This window comes from Podarcis bocagei (assembly GCF_964188305.1).
Source record: "Podarcis bocagei genome assembly, chromosome: 4".
NCBI classification, from domain to species: Eukaryota; Metazoa; Chordata; class Lepidosauria; order Squamata; family Lacertidae; genus Podarcis; species Podarcis bocagei.
In genome coordinates, this window is record NC_138128.1 from 64,906,048 (window position 1) to 64,922,109 (window position 16,062).

At 41.1% G+C, this 16,062-nt stretch overlaps 1 protein-coding gene across 9 annotated transcripts in view; it reads left to right on the forward strand.

Moving 5' to 3' along the window:
- KNDC1 (kinase non-catalytic C-lobe domain containing 1) overlaps window positions 1-16,062 on the forward strand; it is an 80,443-nt gene that overhangs the window by 18,265 nt on the left and 46,116 nt on the right. For all 9 annotated transcript variants that reach the window (XR_014006960.1, XM_081189442.1, XM_081189444.1 and 6 more), the window contains one exon: window positions 14,611-14,763. Coding sequence is in view for 7 of the 9 variants with exons in the window: in XM_081189442.1 (XP_081045568.1) it covers window positions 14,611-14,763 (153 nt within the window). In the remaining 2 variants the exon portion in view is untranslated. The remainder of the gene's footprint in view (window positions 1-14,610; window positions 14,764-16,062) is intronic.

Consider the following 16,062-nt stretch of genomic DNA (forward strand, 5'->3'; position numbering starts at 1 on the left):
TCTGGTTATTCAGGCTTTCTTTACATACTCACCAAACTAAGAACCCTTTACGTAATGTGGAACAGTGTGCTCATGCTCTGCTTTACAAAAGTACAGCATAATGTATAGTATTGGTGAAATGTATACATGCATTGACATAAACAGATTCTGAGTAGTAAAAAAAGGGTGGGGAAGAAGAATAGTGAAACTTTTGTGTACAAAAGATGTGGGTAATGCCTGCATCTGCCCAATGCCTCACCAAGCACTGAAGAATTCCTCATTAAATTAGGGTTCCAAGTTATCCTAAGTAGTGGCTCAATTATTTAAAGTTGCTGTGCCATCAGTGGTAGACTGAGAATGTGGAAACATAGGTGTGTACTAGCCTAGTGTTTTACGTGGTGTCAAAATTTCAGCAGCAGACCTTGACTTATTAGTGCCACTGACACTCCTACACTGGCAAGATCTTTTTCTAATCGCTGCGGCACCATCACAGTGGCATGAGAGCTGATATGACTAGTGGTGGTGCCATTGTGCACACTCATTCTACAGCTGCTGCCTCTGCTACTACTGCACATTGATCTAGCGCCACTAATGTGCAGTCCTGTTCTAGTCTCCTTAAACAGAATAATCAAATAATGGCATCTGAGCCAATACACTGTATGTGTTGCTTTGTTTTGTATTAACTGAAATGGATAGTCGCTTCAGTGGCTGTGAATAGCAATAATGGAAGAGGAATATATAATAGGCATAGCTACTTCAAACACCGTGCTATTATTTTACATAGAGATCCTGTGCAGGAAGTTGTTGTGTAGTCATTGCCGCGAACGTTGCTTGCGTTCACACAATTGAAATACATTAGAAATGTTGTTAAAATAATTGGTGTTGTAAATCTGCTATATATTTGAATGGCTCAACAGGGAGCTAGTTATGAAAACTCCCCGTTACTATTGTTAACAGCAGAACTGACAAATTTAATTGTGCTGCCTTTTGAGGCTTTAATATAAATACAAACCATACCACGTTGTCTACTGCTAAACACTGACGTTAGCTTTCATTTTTAAAAGTCAGCTCAAGCATCTACAAAACCCCGCAAGGTCTTTGTCGGTGAGCTTGCTTTGCGGTGACATTAAAAGGCTAATTCTGCTTACTCCCCTAGATATACAATGAAAAATATGAGTATATAGATTTGGCTATTATTATTTCTTAATATTGTGTTTGCTCGGTATGGATCACTTGCCCTTTAGGTGACATTTTGTCTAATTCAGACTCTGCCTAGCCCAGTAAGCTAAAGGGGTGAGCGGGCTTCAGGCAGTAGTGGGGACATGCAGTGACGCACCGTCTGATGTTCAGTGGAGAAGTACCATGTGAAGTGGCTGCTGTCACCCCTATCTTCATTTGGGGGGGGGGGACTGAATAGTGAGGAGCTTCAAACCTCATATCAGCCCTAGTGCTGAGTAGATTCCCCTTTGTCCAAGGAGGCATAACCTAAAACTTCTGGGTAGTAAAGTATTGTCTGGAAAGAGGATGCAGGGTGTGGATCATCTGTATCCTAAAGTCACCACAGAACTTGCTGCAATAATACATTGCTTAAGATACAGTAGGGAGGTATTTTGTGGACGATCAACCACCACACAACCTAGTTCGGGCATGCAGGCAAGTCATAAAAAAATTAACCTTTGTGTTTTGTTCCTCCTTTCATTGATCATGTTTTCAATGCAGGATGTGTGGCAACTCTAACTGGAAACACTTCCTCTTGTCTAATATGCATTGAGGCAAACTGTTAGTGAGATTTATAAGTTATAGTGTTAGGAATGATTGCAAAGGAGCTATGTGTGCCCATGCAAGAGAACCCACACAGAGAGTGGTTTCACAAATGTATGCTCACCACGTGGTGACTGGCATGTTTGAATGAGCCATCGCAGCTCTCATAACCCAGAGAGAGCTTTGGTGTTCTCCAGTGTTACTTAAAACACAGAGGCTTGGTTCATGCACATCGCTTTAAGTCATTGATTGATCAAGTGATGATGAAGTGTACTTCATGGGATAGTTGTATTTTGGGAGAGGAGTGATAAGGACAAGAAAATATTTTCTGTTTTCACTTTGACCTACTTAGTTTCCTCAATCCATCTAATGCCCATTACTTAGATTATCATGGCCCCAAAGGGCTTTCTACTTCAGTGAATTTTTATATGTCTGCTGGAACCAACAGGATAGGATGGGGCATAAATAAATAATTTCCACTGAATGTTGTGCTGTTGTGGTGAAATATTTTCTGTAGGTAATGCAGCTAACCTAGAATTGGAAGGCTTGGCTACAGTTTCTCAAACTGGATAAACCACTGATCGCTGCTTCAGTGTTTTAGGCTTTTATGATGTATCTAGGTCATTACAAATGCAAATCTAAATGTGCTTTTATGCTTTTTAAAATCACATCAGGGTGCATTTAATATTGGGCCACTTAAAATTAGAACACTTTCCTTAGCACATAAACCTTAAAGATGTTCTGGTCAGAAAGTCCAGGCAAGCCAAATGTATTCACAATTGAATGGATTTGAATGGCTTCTAGCCATGATGGCTATATGTTCCCTCCAGGTTTGGAACCACTTTGCTAGGGACAAACAACAGGAAAGATAGCTGTTGCCTACACTATGCTTTGGGGTTTCTCAGGGACACCTGGTTAGCTACTGTAGGAAGCCAGGTATCAGACTAGATCAGGCATAGGCAAACTCAGCCCTCCAGATGTTTTGAGACTACAATTCCCATCATCCCTGACCCCTGGACCTGGTAGCTAGGGATGGTGGGAGGTGTAGTCCCAAAACATCTGGAGGGCCGAGTTTGCCTTTGGTTCGATGCAGCAGATGTCTTAAGTTTATGAAGCCTGTGTACTGAACATTGTGTTAGCTAGTAACAGGCAAGGTACTGGTGGGTGCAAAAGTAAATTTTGCAAACTATAAATTAGGCAAAGCAAGCAGATATGTAAAAGAATTTCTGCTATTTTCTGGTCTGTTAGGTATAGGGAAGGAAGGGCAAGAAGCAGTGCAGGGCACGTATCCTGCCCCTTCTCACTGGAAATGTGTGTCAACGGCAAAATATTCAGAATTGAAATTTTCCACCCCCATCTTTTAGGTGTATCTTAGCAGTCATAAAATAGACATTTTAAAATGATAGACATAATTCTGTGTAAATTGCACTTTGCTTTAACCAGTCAGACCTGCCCATGCAGTTTAAATTCTGCTCAGAAAATTCTCTGGTCCAAACTTCTATCATTGTGCAAAAAGCTTTAAGACCAAGGGAATGGGAGGCTGTAATCATCAATATTGCCATCATCGAAAACCTTGAAACCGCAGCTCCCTGTCTTGTTTTACATTCACACTGAACTCCTTACGTACCTTAATCACTTGCTTTTCTTTGACTGATCTGTCTCTCCAACTGATTTCTTTCCCATCCTGTCTCCTTCCTTGTTTCTGCTGATTTTTGCATTCATGTTCCTCATGAATTTTCTGTAGAGGCATATCACTATACACGGATGTTTATATTAACGTCAAAGAAACATTAACCAAGCAAGAAGGTAAATATCAACACTTTCTAGCTACAAATCATTTCTGAGACATTCCTGGCATCTGTGCTATATATACCTTGAGGACAGAGATGTTAAAATGAGGTGGCTGGGAAAAGCACACCAAGTGTTGTCACTGAAGTGTTGCTGGATCTTTTCAAATCTACAAGTTTTCCAATCAATCTTGAGGCTTTTTTTTTTTTTTAATGCCCGCAAGGCTGGCCTTGACTTACAGTTCATGCATTGTACTGATACCTAGCATATCTCTGTTAAAGGAGTTGTAGAGTATTTCAATTTTTCAGTTCCTGGATCCTGTGCTTGGATATTGTGCACTTTAAGCTGTATTCAGGCTTCTAGCGTAGCCAAATGTGGGGAAGCTGTCCAGGTGACCTGTTGTTTTAGGGAAAATGTTGACATGGCATTTGAACAGGCGTGTTTAAAAAAAATCTATGCTAAGCATTTAGAACATGCCAAGGCCTCATTTGTGCATGAGATGGATTCCATATGATTGCTTTGCATATTACATCCACAAATGTATTTATTCATAACATTTATGCATCACTTTTTGGCTTGAGCCCTCAAAGCAACCAACAACCTTTTAAAACACAACAGATACACCAAGAACTGACATGCTCAAGAACAAGTAGCTGCAGGTAGTGGTTTCTATGATTTTTTTTTTGTGTGTGGGTATACATGGAAGGGGAGACAGGAATAAATCCGCAAATTTTCGTAGTCACTAGTACTACTACCTTTATTCTAGAGGCGAGTCTTGCTGTTAAGAGATCCTAGAGCTATGACTCAAATGAAGCTTTGCACTTTACATTAAAATGAGACAGAGAAGAAATAAATATTCACACGTCAATAAGATGTGCACAGAAAAGTTTCCCAGTTACTCTCTTAAAACTGTTCAGCTTTTAATACACTCTCAGTATACTGTACCATTGTTTATTAGTAGCAGTGTTTAATTAAAGAGCTGAGAACTGCATTTAATTTAGCAGGGTTTTTTGTTGTTGTTCTTGCTAGCTTGTTTCAACATTTGTGACTTACTTATTTTTCTAGCCTTAAGCTTTCTTTCTTTCTTTTTAATGTTGCCTTTTTACTTCCATCGAGAAGACTCCAGTCTTGCTCAGCACATTCATGAGAAAATATAGATTTAGTATAAAACTAATATTGAGCACTATAGTGATCTGTTTAGCTGTTTTTCCAAAGAAACAAAAAAAAACCATGTTCATCTTTAGGTGCCAAATGTGGAACCTTTCATTTCCCCAGTGGGATTTCATCTTCATTTTTTCTCCAGTATTGCGCTATGCTGGAAAGAGATGATAGTGAATTTTAAATAAGGCTTGCAACAAAAATTCCCATTTGAGAATTATTTAATAGATTCATTTTATGCACTGCCACAGTAGGTTTCTGCTGGGGCTAACAAGCATTGCTAGTGTCAGCTCAGCCTCAAACAGGCATTTGTCCATGTTACAAAGCTGCCATTCAAACAGATATTGTAGATTACCAATATGTATCCCCCTGTTTTCTACATATGAAATGTTCTGTGTTAAGTTCTTGTATGGAGGCCATTTAAAGCTTTACACTGCTTTAAATTTCACATGCTTAATTGACCTTTGGGATAGACCTCCATTCCTTTTTGTTGCTTCTTGACTCAATGGGATGTATACAGAAAGGAGATTACTGAAGATATTTATAGTAGCATCATTTAAACGCAGTAGTAGGCTATTCACAAATGAAGAATGTTGTTCCTGAAATCTGTTGTCTCTCTGTTGCTGCCCCCCTATTCCTAAACTTACCTCTATTTTTATTCTCACCTCTATTTTTATTCATTTGGAACCTTTGCCTCCAGTTCTTATCACCAGCATTCTTTTTTGGGCAAGGTGGTAAAGACAGTGATGGTGGAGAATTTGCAGGAGTTCCCGGACGATAGAAACTATCTGGAGCAGTTTCAGTCTGTCTTCAGGCATTGTTTTGAGACTGAATCAGCCCGGATGGCCCTGATGGGTGACCTATGGTATATTGATAGTAAGAAAGGGAAACTGTGTCTCTGCTCCTGCTTCTCATCCTGTCTGTGGCTTTTGAGGCTCAAGTAGTTTCCCTGGCTAGGAGTCCTTTTTTCAACGAAGGCTGGTGTGCCAACTTTGGCCTTTTTTGGACAGGGATAACATAGCTGTGGTGATTTACGCACTGGCAATCTCAAGACTTGATTATTGCAATGTGTTGCGTGTTCAGACCCAGAGACCTCCCCCCTAAATAAATTCACACATGACTCAAATTTTAGTTTTGTTTTTTGGCAGAATTTAGGCCACAACTTTATTGATTACAGAAAGTGAGTGATTGCATAGGCTCTGGTTCGACTAGCTCCCTGCACTCTTGCGGGCAGCGCTGACCCAGGGCACCAGCATAGGTCAGCCCAAAGGTGAACACCTGGGAAGGTGAAAAGCCAGGAACAGACTCTGTTCACCACCCAGATGCCCCCCCGAGTATTACCTGAACCTGTGCCTATCCGCAACCTTACAAGTTGTGGTGATTTGCTATGCGGCAGGCGAAACCCAAATGGCAAGAGCCAATTGGCCAAGTGGGGAAATTCCTATCGTGCCCCTGTCCCAATGGCAGACGACACATGACTGCATAGCAAGGTCAGTCGCACAAATCCCTAAATTTAGGGAGAGGTGGGTGGGTGTTCCGAATGCACGAGCCAAAAGAGGAAGCTCTGGGTCATATGCATGGGTATAAATAGGTCCCTCGATCCATTTGGACTGTGCCCCATTGGTCAGATTGAACCCAACATCGAGGGACCTACCAATTGGGTGTTGTGGCAATCCAGTCCAACCCACCCATGACACAGGAGGTCAGTCTCCAGGTCTCACCACAACATGTGCCCTCTTTTAGGGAGGATACGATCTCTGTGTGCAGCTATCCTTGGAAGAGCCAGCTGGTGCAAATTTCTGCAGCTAGACAGTCAATGGGGAGAGACTACCATATAACAGTGGTGCTTTAAAACTTGCACTGGCTGCTCATGTGTAACTGGATCAGGTTCAAGGTTCTGGTATTAATTTTCAAGGCCCTTGCTAATTTGCAACTTGGCTCCATGATTTCTTAGGGACCAGCTGATTCCCTATATCACTGTCCAGTCACTGTGATATTTCAGGGGAGTCTCTGTTGGTGATTTCCCCCATGGCTCAGCCACATAGTTTGTAACTACTAGAAGCCATGCATTCAGTGTTACGGCCCAAGCTAGTGGAACTCTCTTCCAACTGAGATTGGAACTTCAGGCATGTGACCAAGACTTCCATATTTCAGCAGGCATTTTATGGTAGTGTTTAGTTTTGTTGTGAATTTTATTGTTCTTATTCATCATATCAGTTTGTTTGTTTTTTTGGTACATTGCTTAGAAGTGTTGATGACTAAGTGATTTATCAATCAATAAAGAAATAAGTAAAATATAATTTTCTGCTATACCATCTAACCTAGCTTATGAATGTATTTTAGCTTTTGTATAAGATAGGGAATTTATAAAATTTGAATGTGAATTTGCAATCGTTTCTTTAGTTTCTCTCTCATTCCTACTGTTTCTGTAACTGTGTTATAATCAAGAAAGACTATCTTCGCCACTACTTTGTCCTGAATTAGTGATGCAGCTGCTATAGCACAAAATTTACTATGTTTTACTAAATAAATTTGAAATGGGCAATTGACCAGGATAACTCCTAATTCCCTTTTCTGATATGGCTTTGTTGCTCTATGGACCTTGCTGAGGTGTGTTTTATGGAATGTGATGTGATAAATGGAGTGTTTTATTAAAGCTGAATAGAGACTACAATTCTTGATATGTTACTCTTATAAGATGTGTAAAATCTTACTGAGACACTCTCTGCTTGATGACTGCATTTTCAAGACTCCTGTGCAAGAAGGATAGCTGTTTTCCATGGAAACAGAGCTAGAGAAAGTGGAAAGGCTCTCAAGCTCCTTACTTGTTGAATTTCCCACAACTTTTCTATATACCTGGCCCTTCCTGCCTTCATAAAAGAGATTAGAACAACAGAATATTGTAACAAAAATCCCAGAGTATTAAAATTGACATTTTAAGCCATAAGGGAAAGAGACTCTGTGCTGGCCAGCAGGTAATGGCTTTTCCCACCTGCCTTGCCCCACCCTCAAGCCCTGGGAGCCTTCATAAGGAATCTCCTTCCAGAGGAACTGCTATGAGGAGAGAGAGACACTGTTTGCCATCAGACAGTGGTTAGCCCCACCTCCAGCCCAAGGAACCTTCAGAAGGCAGTTGTTGCCACGGGCATTATGTGTGTCTGCATTTTAATGAGCTGAATAGAGTGAAAGGTTATGGGGGTGTGGAGAAGTGTGTCTGAACTTAACAATGCTTAGCTTATTTTTTGGTTGCAATTTTGTTAATGTTGTTAATACTCTTTTATTGATTATAAATCAATTTATTGATTTGTTCATCATATAATATGACTTTTGCTTTAATTGTGATGTTTGTTGTTTAGTCGTGTCTGACTTTGCGTGACCCCATGGACCAGAGCATGCCAGGCACTCCTGTCTTCCACTGCCTCCTGCAATTTGGTCAAACTCATGATGTTTAGTTGTTGTTTTTTAGCTGTAGATTTGTTAACCATTTTATAGATTGTAATTGTTTCACTGATGATTTGTTAATTACTCTATATGATCTATGCTCTGTTTGTGATGTTCTATTTTGTTCTATCATGTTATTGTTGTTTATCGTTTGTAAGCCACTTTGGGAGCCATTTGAATGAGAAGTGACATAGGAATATAATAAATAAATCGAATCAACCACTCAATTAGGTATTATGGTTGGAGTGTTGGAGGTGGGATCCACATTTGGCTATACACTTATTATGTGACTTCAAACCAGCTATGATCTCTTTTACCTCACCTACTTTTCAGGGTGGTAGTTGGGATATTGTCAGGTTTGGAAGTTGTTGCTCGTGAGTAACCAGGCAGGACTCCGACCTGTCTTTTACAGGTTTTATTGGTGAAAAACTATTTACAGGGCAGAACCCCAAAGTTCATGTCCATCTCAGTCACTTGCAGATTCCGGGAGTGGCCCCATCTGGGTTTTCCCCCCAACATAAGAACTTAGACACCCCAAATCTCTCCTTACGTTTCACCCCTCTGCGCAAGTTGGGTGACGGAAACGGCATGTCTGTTTCCTGGCCAGCTGGGCTAGGTGAGGCTCTTGGGCTCTCAGTCGCATCTTTGAGCCCTCCCCTCGCCTGGTTACCCCCTTCCCCCTCTGCTCCACTGGAGGTGTGGCTTCCCTCACCACTGGACGAGGAGCTGCTCCTCAGCAGCGTCAGAGGCTCTCTGTATTCACCTGCCCCCCTCCCCTGATATAATGGTGGAGATGGAGAGAGGGAAGAAAAGCATACATACCTCACTAGGCTCTTTGGAGAAAATGAGGGGTCAAAATATAATAAAACAATTACCTTCGAGATTTTACGTGCAACCATAAAGCTCACAAAAACCTACCTTTCGTAACTTTTGAGACTTTGATTCTAACGAACGCTATGCTCTTTCAAGAGGAGCTTTCTTCATTTTATTCTTATGCGGTGAGTTAACTGACAAAGTATTTCCAAATGAACATGGATTGTTTTTATGGTGCATTTAATGGATTGCATTTTAGTTCACTACTTTGAGGGATTTGGGGCCAAAATAAACTTCAGTGGCAATCAGAAACTTGCCCGTTCAAAGAGCGCTTTAAACTTTGCATTTTTGATTAGCTGAGAACATCAGTAAGAGCCCTGCTGCGTCAGACCACAAGCCTACCTGGTCCAGCACCATTTCTCTCAGAGGCCGGCAATGCCATGGGAAGCCCAAGAGCAGACCATGAGCTCAGTCGCATTTTCCTGCTCATGATCCTCAGCAGTTAGTAATCAGCTGTATGCTGCCTCTCATCCTTTAATACACAGCTATCAATGACCAGCAGCTTGCTCACCTTTTCTAACGATGTTGTCATAGCTACTGTTGTTTGGTTTATTATATTTGTACCCTGACTTCCTGCCAAGAGTGACTTCCAGAACGGCTTTTATGTGCTCTTCAAAGCCATAGCAAAGATATTTGACTATTTATCCAATGTAGATTCCTTTGTTGGTCGGGAAAAATAGTAGTGGATATATATGCCTGAATATCCTGGTTACAACCCTTCCTATACCTGCATAACTCAGGATTATCCAAAACAGTTTAAAAAAAAAATTCTGTGCCAACTGCACTATGTTTTTTCATCCCCCCCCCCTTACATTGCACCTTGTACTACATACAGGGAATTGATGGTGCTGCTTCTGTAGGGATGGCTGTAAGTGATAGGATGCTGCAGTGGAGCAAATGGATCATTGTTTGACTGGCCCTCCATTTGACAAATATGACTGTGCTTGCTCCTAGCCAGAAATTCAAGTATGAGCGATGCCTTTCCATACCACACTTCCTATTTTGTGGTGCAAAATGCAAATAGCTCAGGCACTTGGATCAGTGTTAGTTGTCTCTGTTTGGAACATCCTGTTGGACTCTGCTTTCTGTATATAAGCTGTTGCATCTTATTATCTGCAAATAAGTCCTCAGACAGAAGCCTATTCAGACGAATAGTCTGACCTGGTATAAGGCAGCTTCCGAAAAAAGATATTTGATGGTGACTTGTTTTTGCCAAGGGGTTTTTATCTGAGTGGGGTTTTGTTTCCTTGGAACTTTTGATTTCAGAGAAATTGTGTCTCTGCCTTCAGGCAAAATGTGCCATGCCCTCTTAGGAGCTTCTTTATTATATGACCTTGTGGCATGCCCTTGGGGCCCTTTAGGGAGTATTTTTTCCCTTAAACTGGCATCCCAGGGAGTACTGAGGTAAATGGGCTTTGGGTTGCACCAGCATAATGCACCAGTACTAAAGCCAGCCTAAAATTCCCTTACAGACTCATAGCTGTCACCACCTGCTGAATTAAAAGAACAGTGGAGCTCTTTAAGTATCTTCAGGGGAGAGAGCTGACTGCCAAATAACCAATCTCTGTCCACCTCACTCCCCTATATAGATAACACAGGTCTATTCAGAAGCTTGGCTGAGAAGATCAGGAAAATAAAATGTGGTGAGATACCTTGATTTAGGGACACATCGGTTTGCTTTAACAGAACGAATAGATTTATTAATCAGAACACATTTATTTTGGAATTCTTTGCTTACTAGATTGTCTTTTTCTGGCTTTCCCATGGAGAACAATTTTTGTTATTGGTCTGCTTTTGCTGTTCACTTTGGGTAATTTTGGGTAGGGCTGTTTTATTGAGCGATTTGTATATTGCCCTTCACCAAAAATGGCAATGGCAATTTGAAATAATAAGATATTATTAATAGTAAATGCAGCTGTTGTCTTTTTATTTTATCTATGTGCATTTTTATTGTATTATTGTGTTTTTATTGTTAGCTGCCTTGGAAGAGTATACTTCTGTCAGTGAAGGTCATAGATCATGGCTAGCAAATTTCATCAGATATCAGCCAACTATTATTGTATTCTTAATTGCCTTGTATAAGCTGATGGAACAGAACAGTTTTCAGCAGGTGCTGAAAAAACACTTCTGTTGGACAGTGGAATAGACTGATAGACTCCCTTAGAAGGTGTGGACTCTCCTTCATTGGAGGTTGTAAAGCAGTGGTTGGATGGTCATCTGTCATGCTTCAGTTAGCTGAGATTTCTGCATTGCAGGGTGTTGGAATAGACTGTATGATCCTCATGGTCCCTCCCAACTCTACAATCCTTTGATCTGTGAAAACTTGAAACAGAAGGCTCCTGTTGAATCTGTATTCCTCAAGACTGTGCTGATGACACAAAAGGCTTTATTGCTATCAGATGAGCTTTGCCAACTCAGGGAGTGACCAAAGCTTCTGCAGATGATCAAACTATTGATTGACAAAGTGGCAAGTCTTACTTGAGGATACTAGGCAGGGTTGAAACAGAGCTTACTGCAACGGTCTGCGTGTGATGGAATGCTGAGGTTTATTATTAGCTACAGCTTCTGGACAAGCGCCAGTGCCAGTGGCATTTCAGCAGGGAGATAATTCTACAACACTGATACCACCAGTGAAAAAGCCCATTGGGCTGTGGGGAGGGGGAATACAGATTCCATTTGTTGATCTTAATGCTCTTAGGGGGAAGAGATGGTCTTTCAGGTTGTTTAGTTCTGATGTTATTTAGTTGTACTAACCGTTGTTTAGTTCTGAAGCTGAGGGTGTTCATAGCTTTATTATTGTAATAGATTGTTGTGTGGTAACTGGCAAGCCACCTCCAAGGCCTGCTCTCAGGGAAAGAGGCAATGTTAAGAATATCCCAAGTAAACTGTTAGATGATCTTGCAGAATCTTTATGTATTCTGCACATGTTCGACAGAAATTGAACTTTAGCTTAAAGATTTATTGTGGTGATGAGTCAGCTGAATTGCTAAGATCTTCTAGTTATTGCAGAAATTTTTGCTATTTTAAAAGCTGATACCTTGTTACAAGTTCAGATTATCCTCTCCTACCATCTGATTACTCACCATTAACAATTCCAGTTATGGAGAGCTTTTTTGTCTCTTTGTTTGGATACTGTATCATGTTGAGATTGTTTTTTGGCGTTCTCATTAATCAGATTGAATTCCCTTAGAAACTTTATTATAGGACATGCTTCTCTAAGCTCAAGTGAGGCTAATGACTCCGGTCTGGAGCATTTTTCAACTTATTTACTTCAAATAAAACAATTAATCTAGAATGGAATTCTTTTTGCCAACACTGTTCATAGATTGCAACAGCTCTTCTTTCATGGATGTGGAAGGATTTTTAACCCGTTCTGGCCACTAACACGTGAAACATACCTTGTTAAATATTATGAAACGTATATATGCTGTTGCGTCATGAAAGATGCTAGCTGGTTGGTGCAGTCCCTGTCTTATTCAACATCATGTCACTGTTGAAGTACAGTTCCGCTTGGCAGAAGCTACAGATTATAGCACTTATGGTGTAGATCAGGCATGTCCATTGTGTCAATCGTGACTGATCAGTTGATCGCGGGATGAATGTTCGTAGATCGCGGCCTTCCCTCTGCTGGAGATGCACCCAAGGGGCTGCTGTGACGCCACATGTGCACCCAGTCAGGGAAGCAACCAGGAAGTTCTTCTCACAGGAGGTGACGTTTTGCTGCTGTGCATGCCTGCCGTGTCAGGGGAAGCAACCGGCATCAGGGGAAGCAGGCGGAATACCCCCCTGCCCCCTCAGAAGAAGAAGCTGGCGTCGGAGGAAGCAGGTGTCGGGCGCCCAGCTACCCTGCCTGCATCCCTGGGTGGTAGATCACTGCCAGTTTTTATATTGGATCATAGATTACAGCCTTCTTCGTTGGACATGCCTGGTGTAGATGATTCCACTTTAGATTCTGTTTCTCCATCTCACATGGTTGTACAGCTTTTCCTGGGTTTTCAATGCACCTGTGCCATTACTTCCTAGGATGAAGGAAGCCCAAGCTCTCCATGAAATGTGTGCTCACTGCAAACTACTGTGTACCTCCTTCTTCTGCCTATAAGTGCCTATACACACAGTGGTTGTGTGGGGCAGGGGCTGTGTTTTCATGAAGTTGGAATTTGTGATTCTTCTCTCATTCCAAATACAACACTGATGGAATTAGGAACATAGGATGCTGCGTTATACTGAAACAGATTATTGGTCCATCTAGCTCAGTACTGTCTATGCTGACTCATAGCAGCTCTCCAGGGTTTCAGGCAGTGAACCCAACCAGCTCTAGCTGGAGATGCTGCAGAGACCAATACAGGAGAAACATGTTTTGTTGCAGCTGGGGCAGATGAAGGCATCCACTTGTGCTGATGGAGGGGTACAATGGTGTGTCTTCTTTCTGCACTCCTCCCAGCAGTCATTCCTCCTCTGCTCACTGCTACGTTTCCTACATGGGAAGTGTAAGCATATGTGAAAACCTCACATATGGATATATTAAGCTGCCTAGTTGCTTAATATACTGTATGCACTGATCAGCAGCAGGTCTCAATGAACTTTGTGGGGTCCTTTCCCATCCCTGCTTAGTTCCTTTTTCCCAGGAGGTGCCAGGGAGCCTTCCATATAGACAGCATATATTCCGCCACTGTGTATATTCTCTTCCTTTTTCCATAGATCCAGATCTTTGTTTTAGCAGTCATCCCTGAACTGATGTACAGAATTATGAATTGAAAACTTTTGTTAACCTGCATGCATGTAAGATGATGATGATGAATGACACACAGCTTTTCTCCCATGTAGCAAATTTTTGTCTTGTGTGAAACGATGCTTACACAGGGGTTTTCTTTTTGATGAGTTTTCTTCTTCTTCTTCACTAAAAGTAGGGAGGGTTTAAAAGGCTGTGTGTACATATATTGCAGATAATTAATCAGTACTGTCAAAGTTGCAGTGAATGGTTTTAATAGACTTGGAGAAAGCTCCACCTAGTGGAATGCTGCCAAATCAATTTTTTTTTCCATTTTTACCTGAAATCAGAAGCATTGCAATCATATGCAATGTTCAGAGATGATTTAGATGCTCCTTCCAACTCATGGTTGCTGCTGATAACTGCTTCCCTCTGTGGACAATCAAGATCATTAGCAGGAACACTTGAATGCTTCTCTTACTCGTATTGGTGTGCACACTTGGTACAATTGGATTACCAAAATTAGCTCACCCTCAGGGACTATATGACTATAGGTTATACAAAGGCTGATCCTTGCCTAAGATATAACATTAAGGTTGAGTGCAGGCTTCCCCAATTTTGTGCCCTCCAGATTTTTTGAACTATAATTGCATAATCCCTATTTTCTATGCTCGCTGGGGCTAATGGAGGGTGGCTCAAAACAGTCTGAATGAACCACATTGCTGATGGCTGCTAGTGTTTACACAAGGTGGGGAAAGTGTACTACAGGTGTATTACTTCATCTGTGGTCCACATACGGCTTAAGCTGGTTTTGCTCATTTTAATGGAGCTAATCTGGCTTTAAGTGGGAACACGTGGTAGTTTGTACAATGTGCTCATTTTCTGTATCCCAATTATTGCAGGCACATATCTTTTCCTTGGGAGCTACACTAAAAGCAGCCCTCGAATATATCATGGAGCCTGGAACCGATTCAGAATTCAAATTCAGTCAAGATCTGCATACTTTGCTTGAACAAATGCAGGAAGAAAGTCCTAAAGAGAGACCAGATATCGAGGTAAAAAAAAAAGTGTGCGATTGGTTTTTTGCCTTGGAAACTTCCATATCATATTGACTATCCTGATGTGTCACCTTTAACATTCAACATTTCTCCACTCTTAAAGGATATCTTAGTTACTCTTTTGGAAGGCAGTTGCTTGATGGGCAAAGCAATTACTGTATACTGTAAATACAGGGTTTAGGGGGGTGATGCAGGGAAATGCAGAGAATGATTTCCAACTCAAAGTAGCCCAACACAGCACTTGAAACAAAGTGGCTGCTAAGGTACAAAGTAGCAGCAGCAATACAAAAACAACAGATGCTCACCGTTCTACATACTGTACTGCTAGGCACAAGAGTAATTGATAACCTTCTGTGTTGGAAACCATAAGTGGTGGTGGTGGTGGTAGTTTTAAATAAGGCTCAATGTTTTGGAAAGAGAGCCTCCCCTTAACAGCACTCATGTGTTTAATATTATATGTAAAGTGGTACCTTGGGTTACGAAGAGTCCTGCTTACGAACACTTCAGATGACGAACTCCACAAACCCGGAAGTAGGTGTTCCGGGTGGCAAACTTTGCCCCGGGATACAAACGCAATCCACTTCTGGGGCCGTGGGAGGCCTATGTTGGGATTGTCGGGTCAAGAATGCTTTGGGTTAAGAACGGACTTCTGGAACGAATTAAGTTCGTAACCTGAGGTACCACTGTATTCATATGCAGCAGAATTACCAAGAGAATGCAGATTTGTTTCCAGGAAAGGGAACGGGTAAGGATTCATGACCCTTCCTTACACTATCTGCTTCTTTTGACCAGTGACAATTTAGCATGGGCTAGACAGGATGTGCTAAAAACATGAATGGAGGTGTAAGTGAACATCAATGAAATAAGTATAAGGGACATTTTCTCCTTGGAATTTTAGGGACTGACTAACTACACATAATGTTTGGATGACTGCTGAAGTTTTTCAACTTGTATCAGAAAACAATAATAATAATGAAACAATCACTTCAACAAAGTGATATTGTAGTTTGAGCTCTCTTAATGTCTGTAAGGAAAAAACATCTCTCTTTGCTTGAGGGTGACTTCCCATTTACTGTTGAAACACGACTCTGTGCTATTGAGTATGTACCTCTCTACATGTAAAACATTCTATGAATGATGGCTATAGAGTTTATTATTAATTCAAGAAAAGTCTGAAGAACACAATTTTAACTAAAAACAATGAATTTCATAAATAGGCAAATCAGCCTAATTAAATATATTTACAGTTGGTAAAGATTAATATACTTATAATTAATACTTTGTTGAACTATTAAT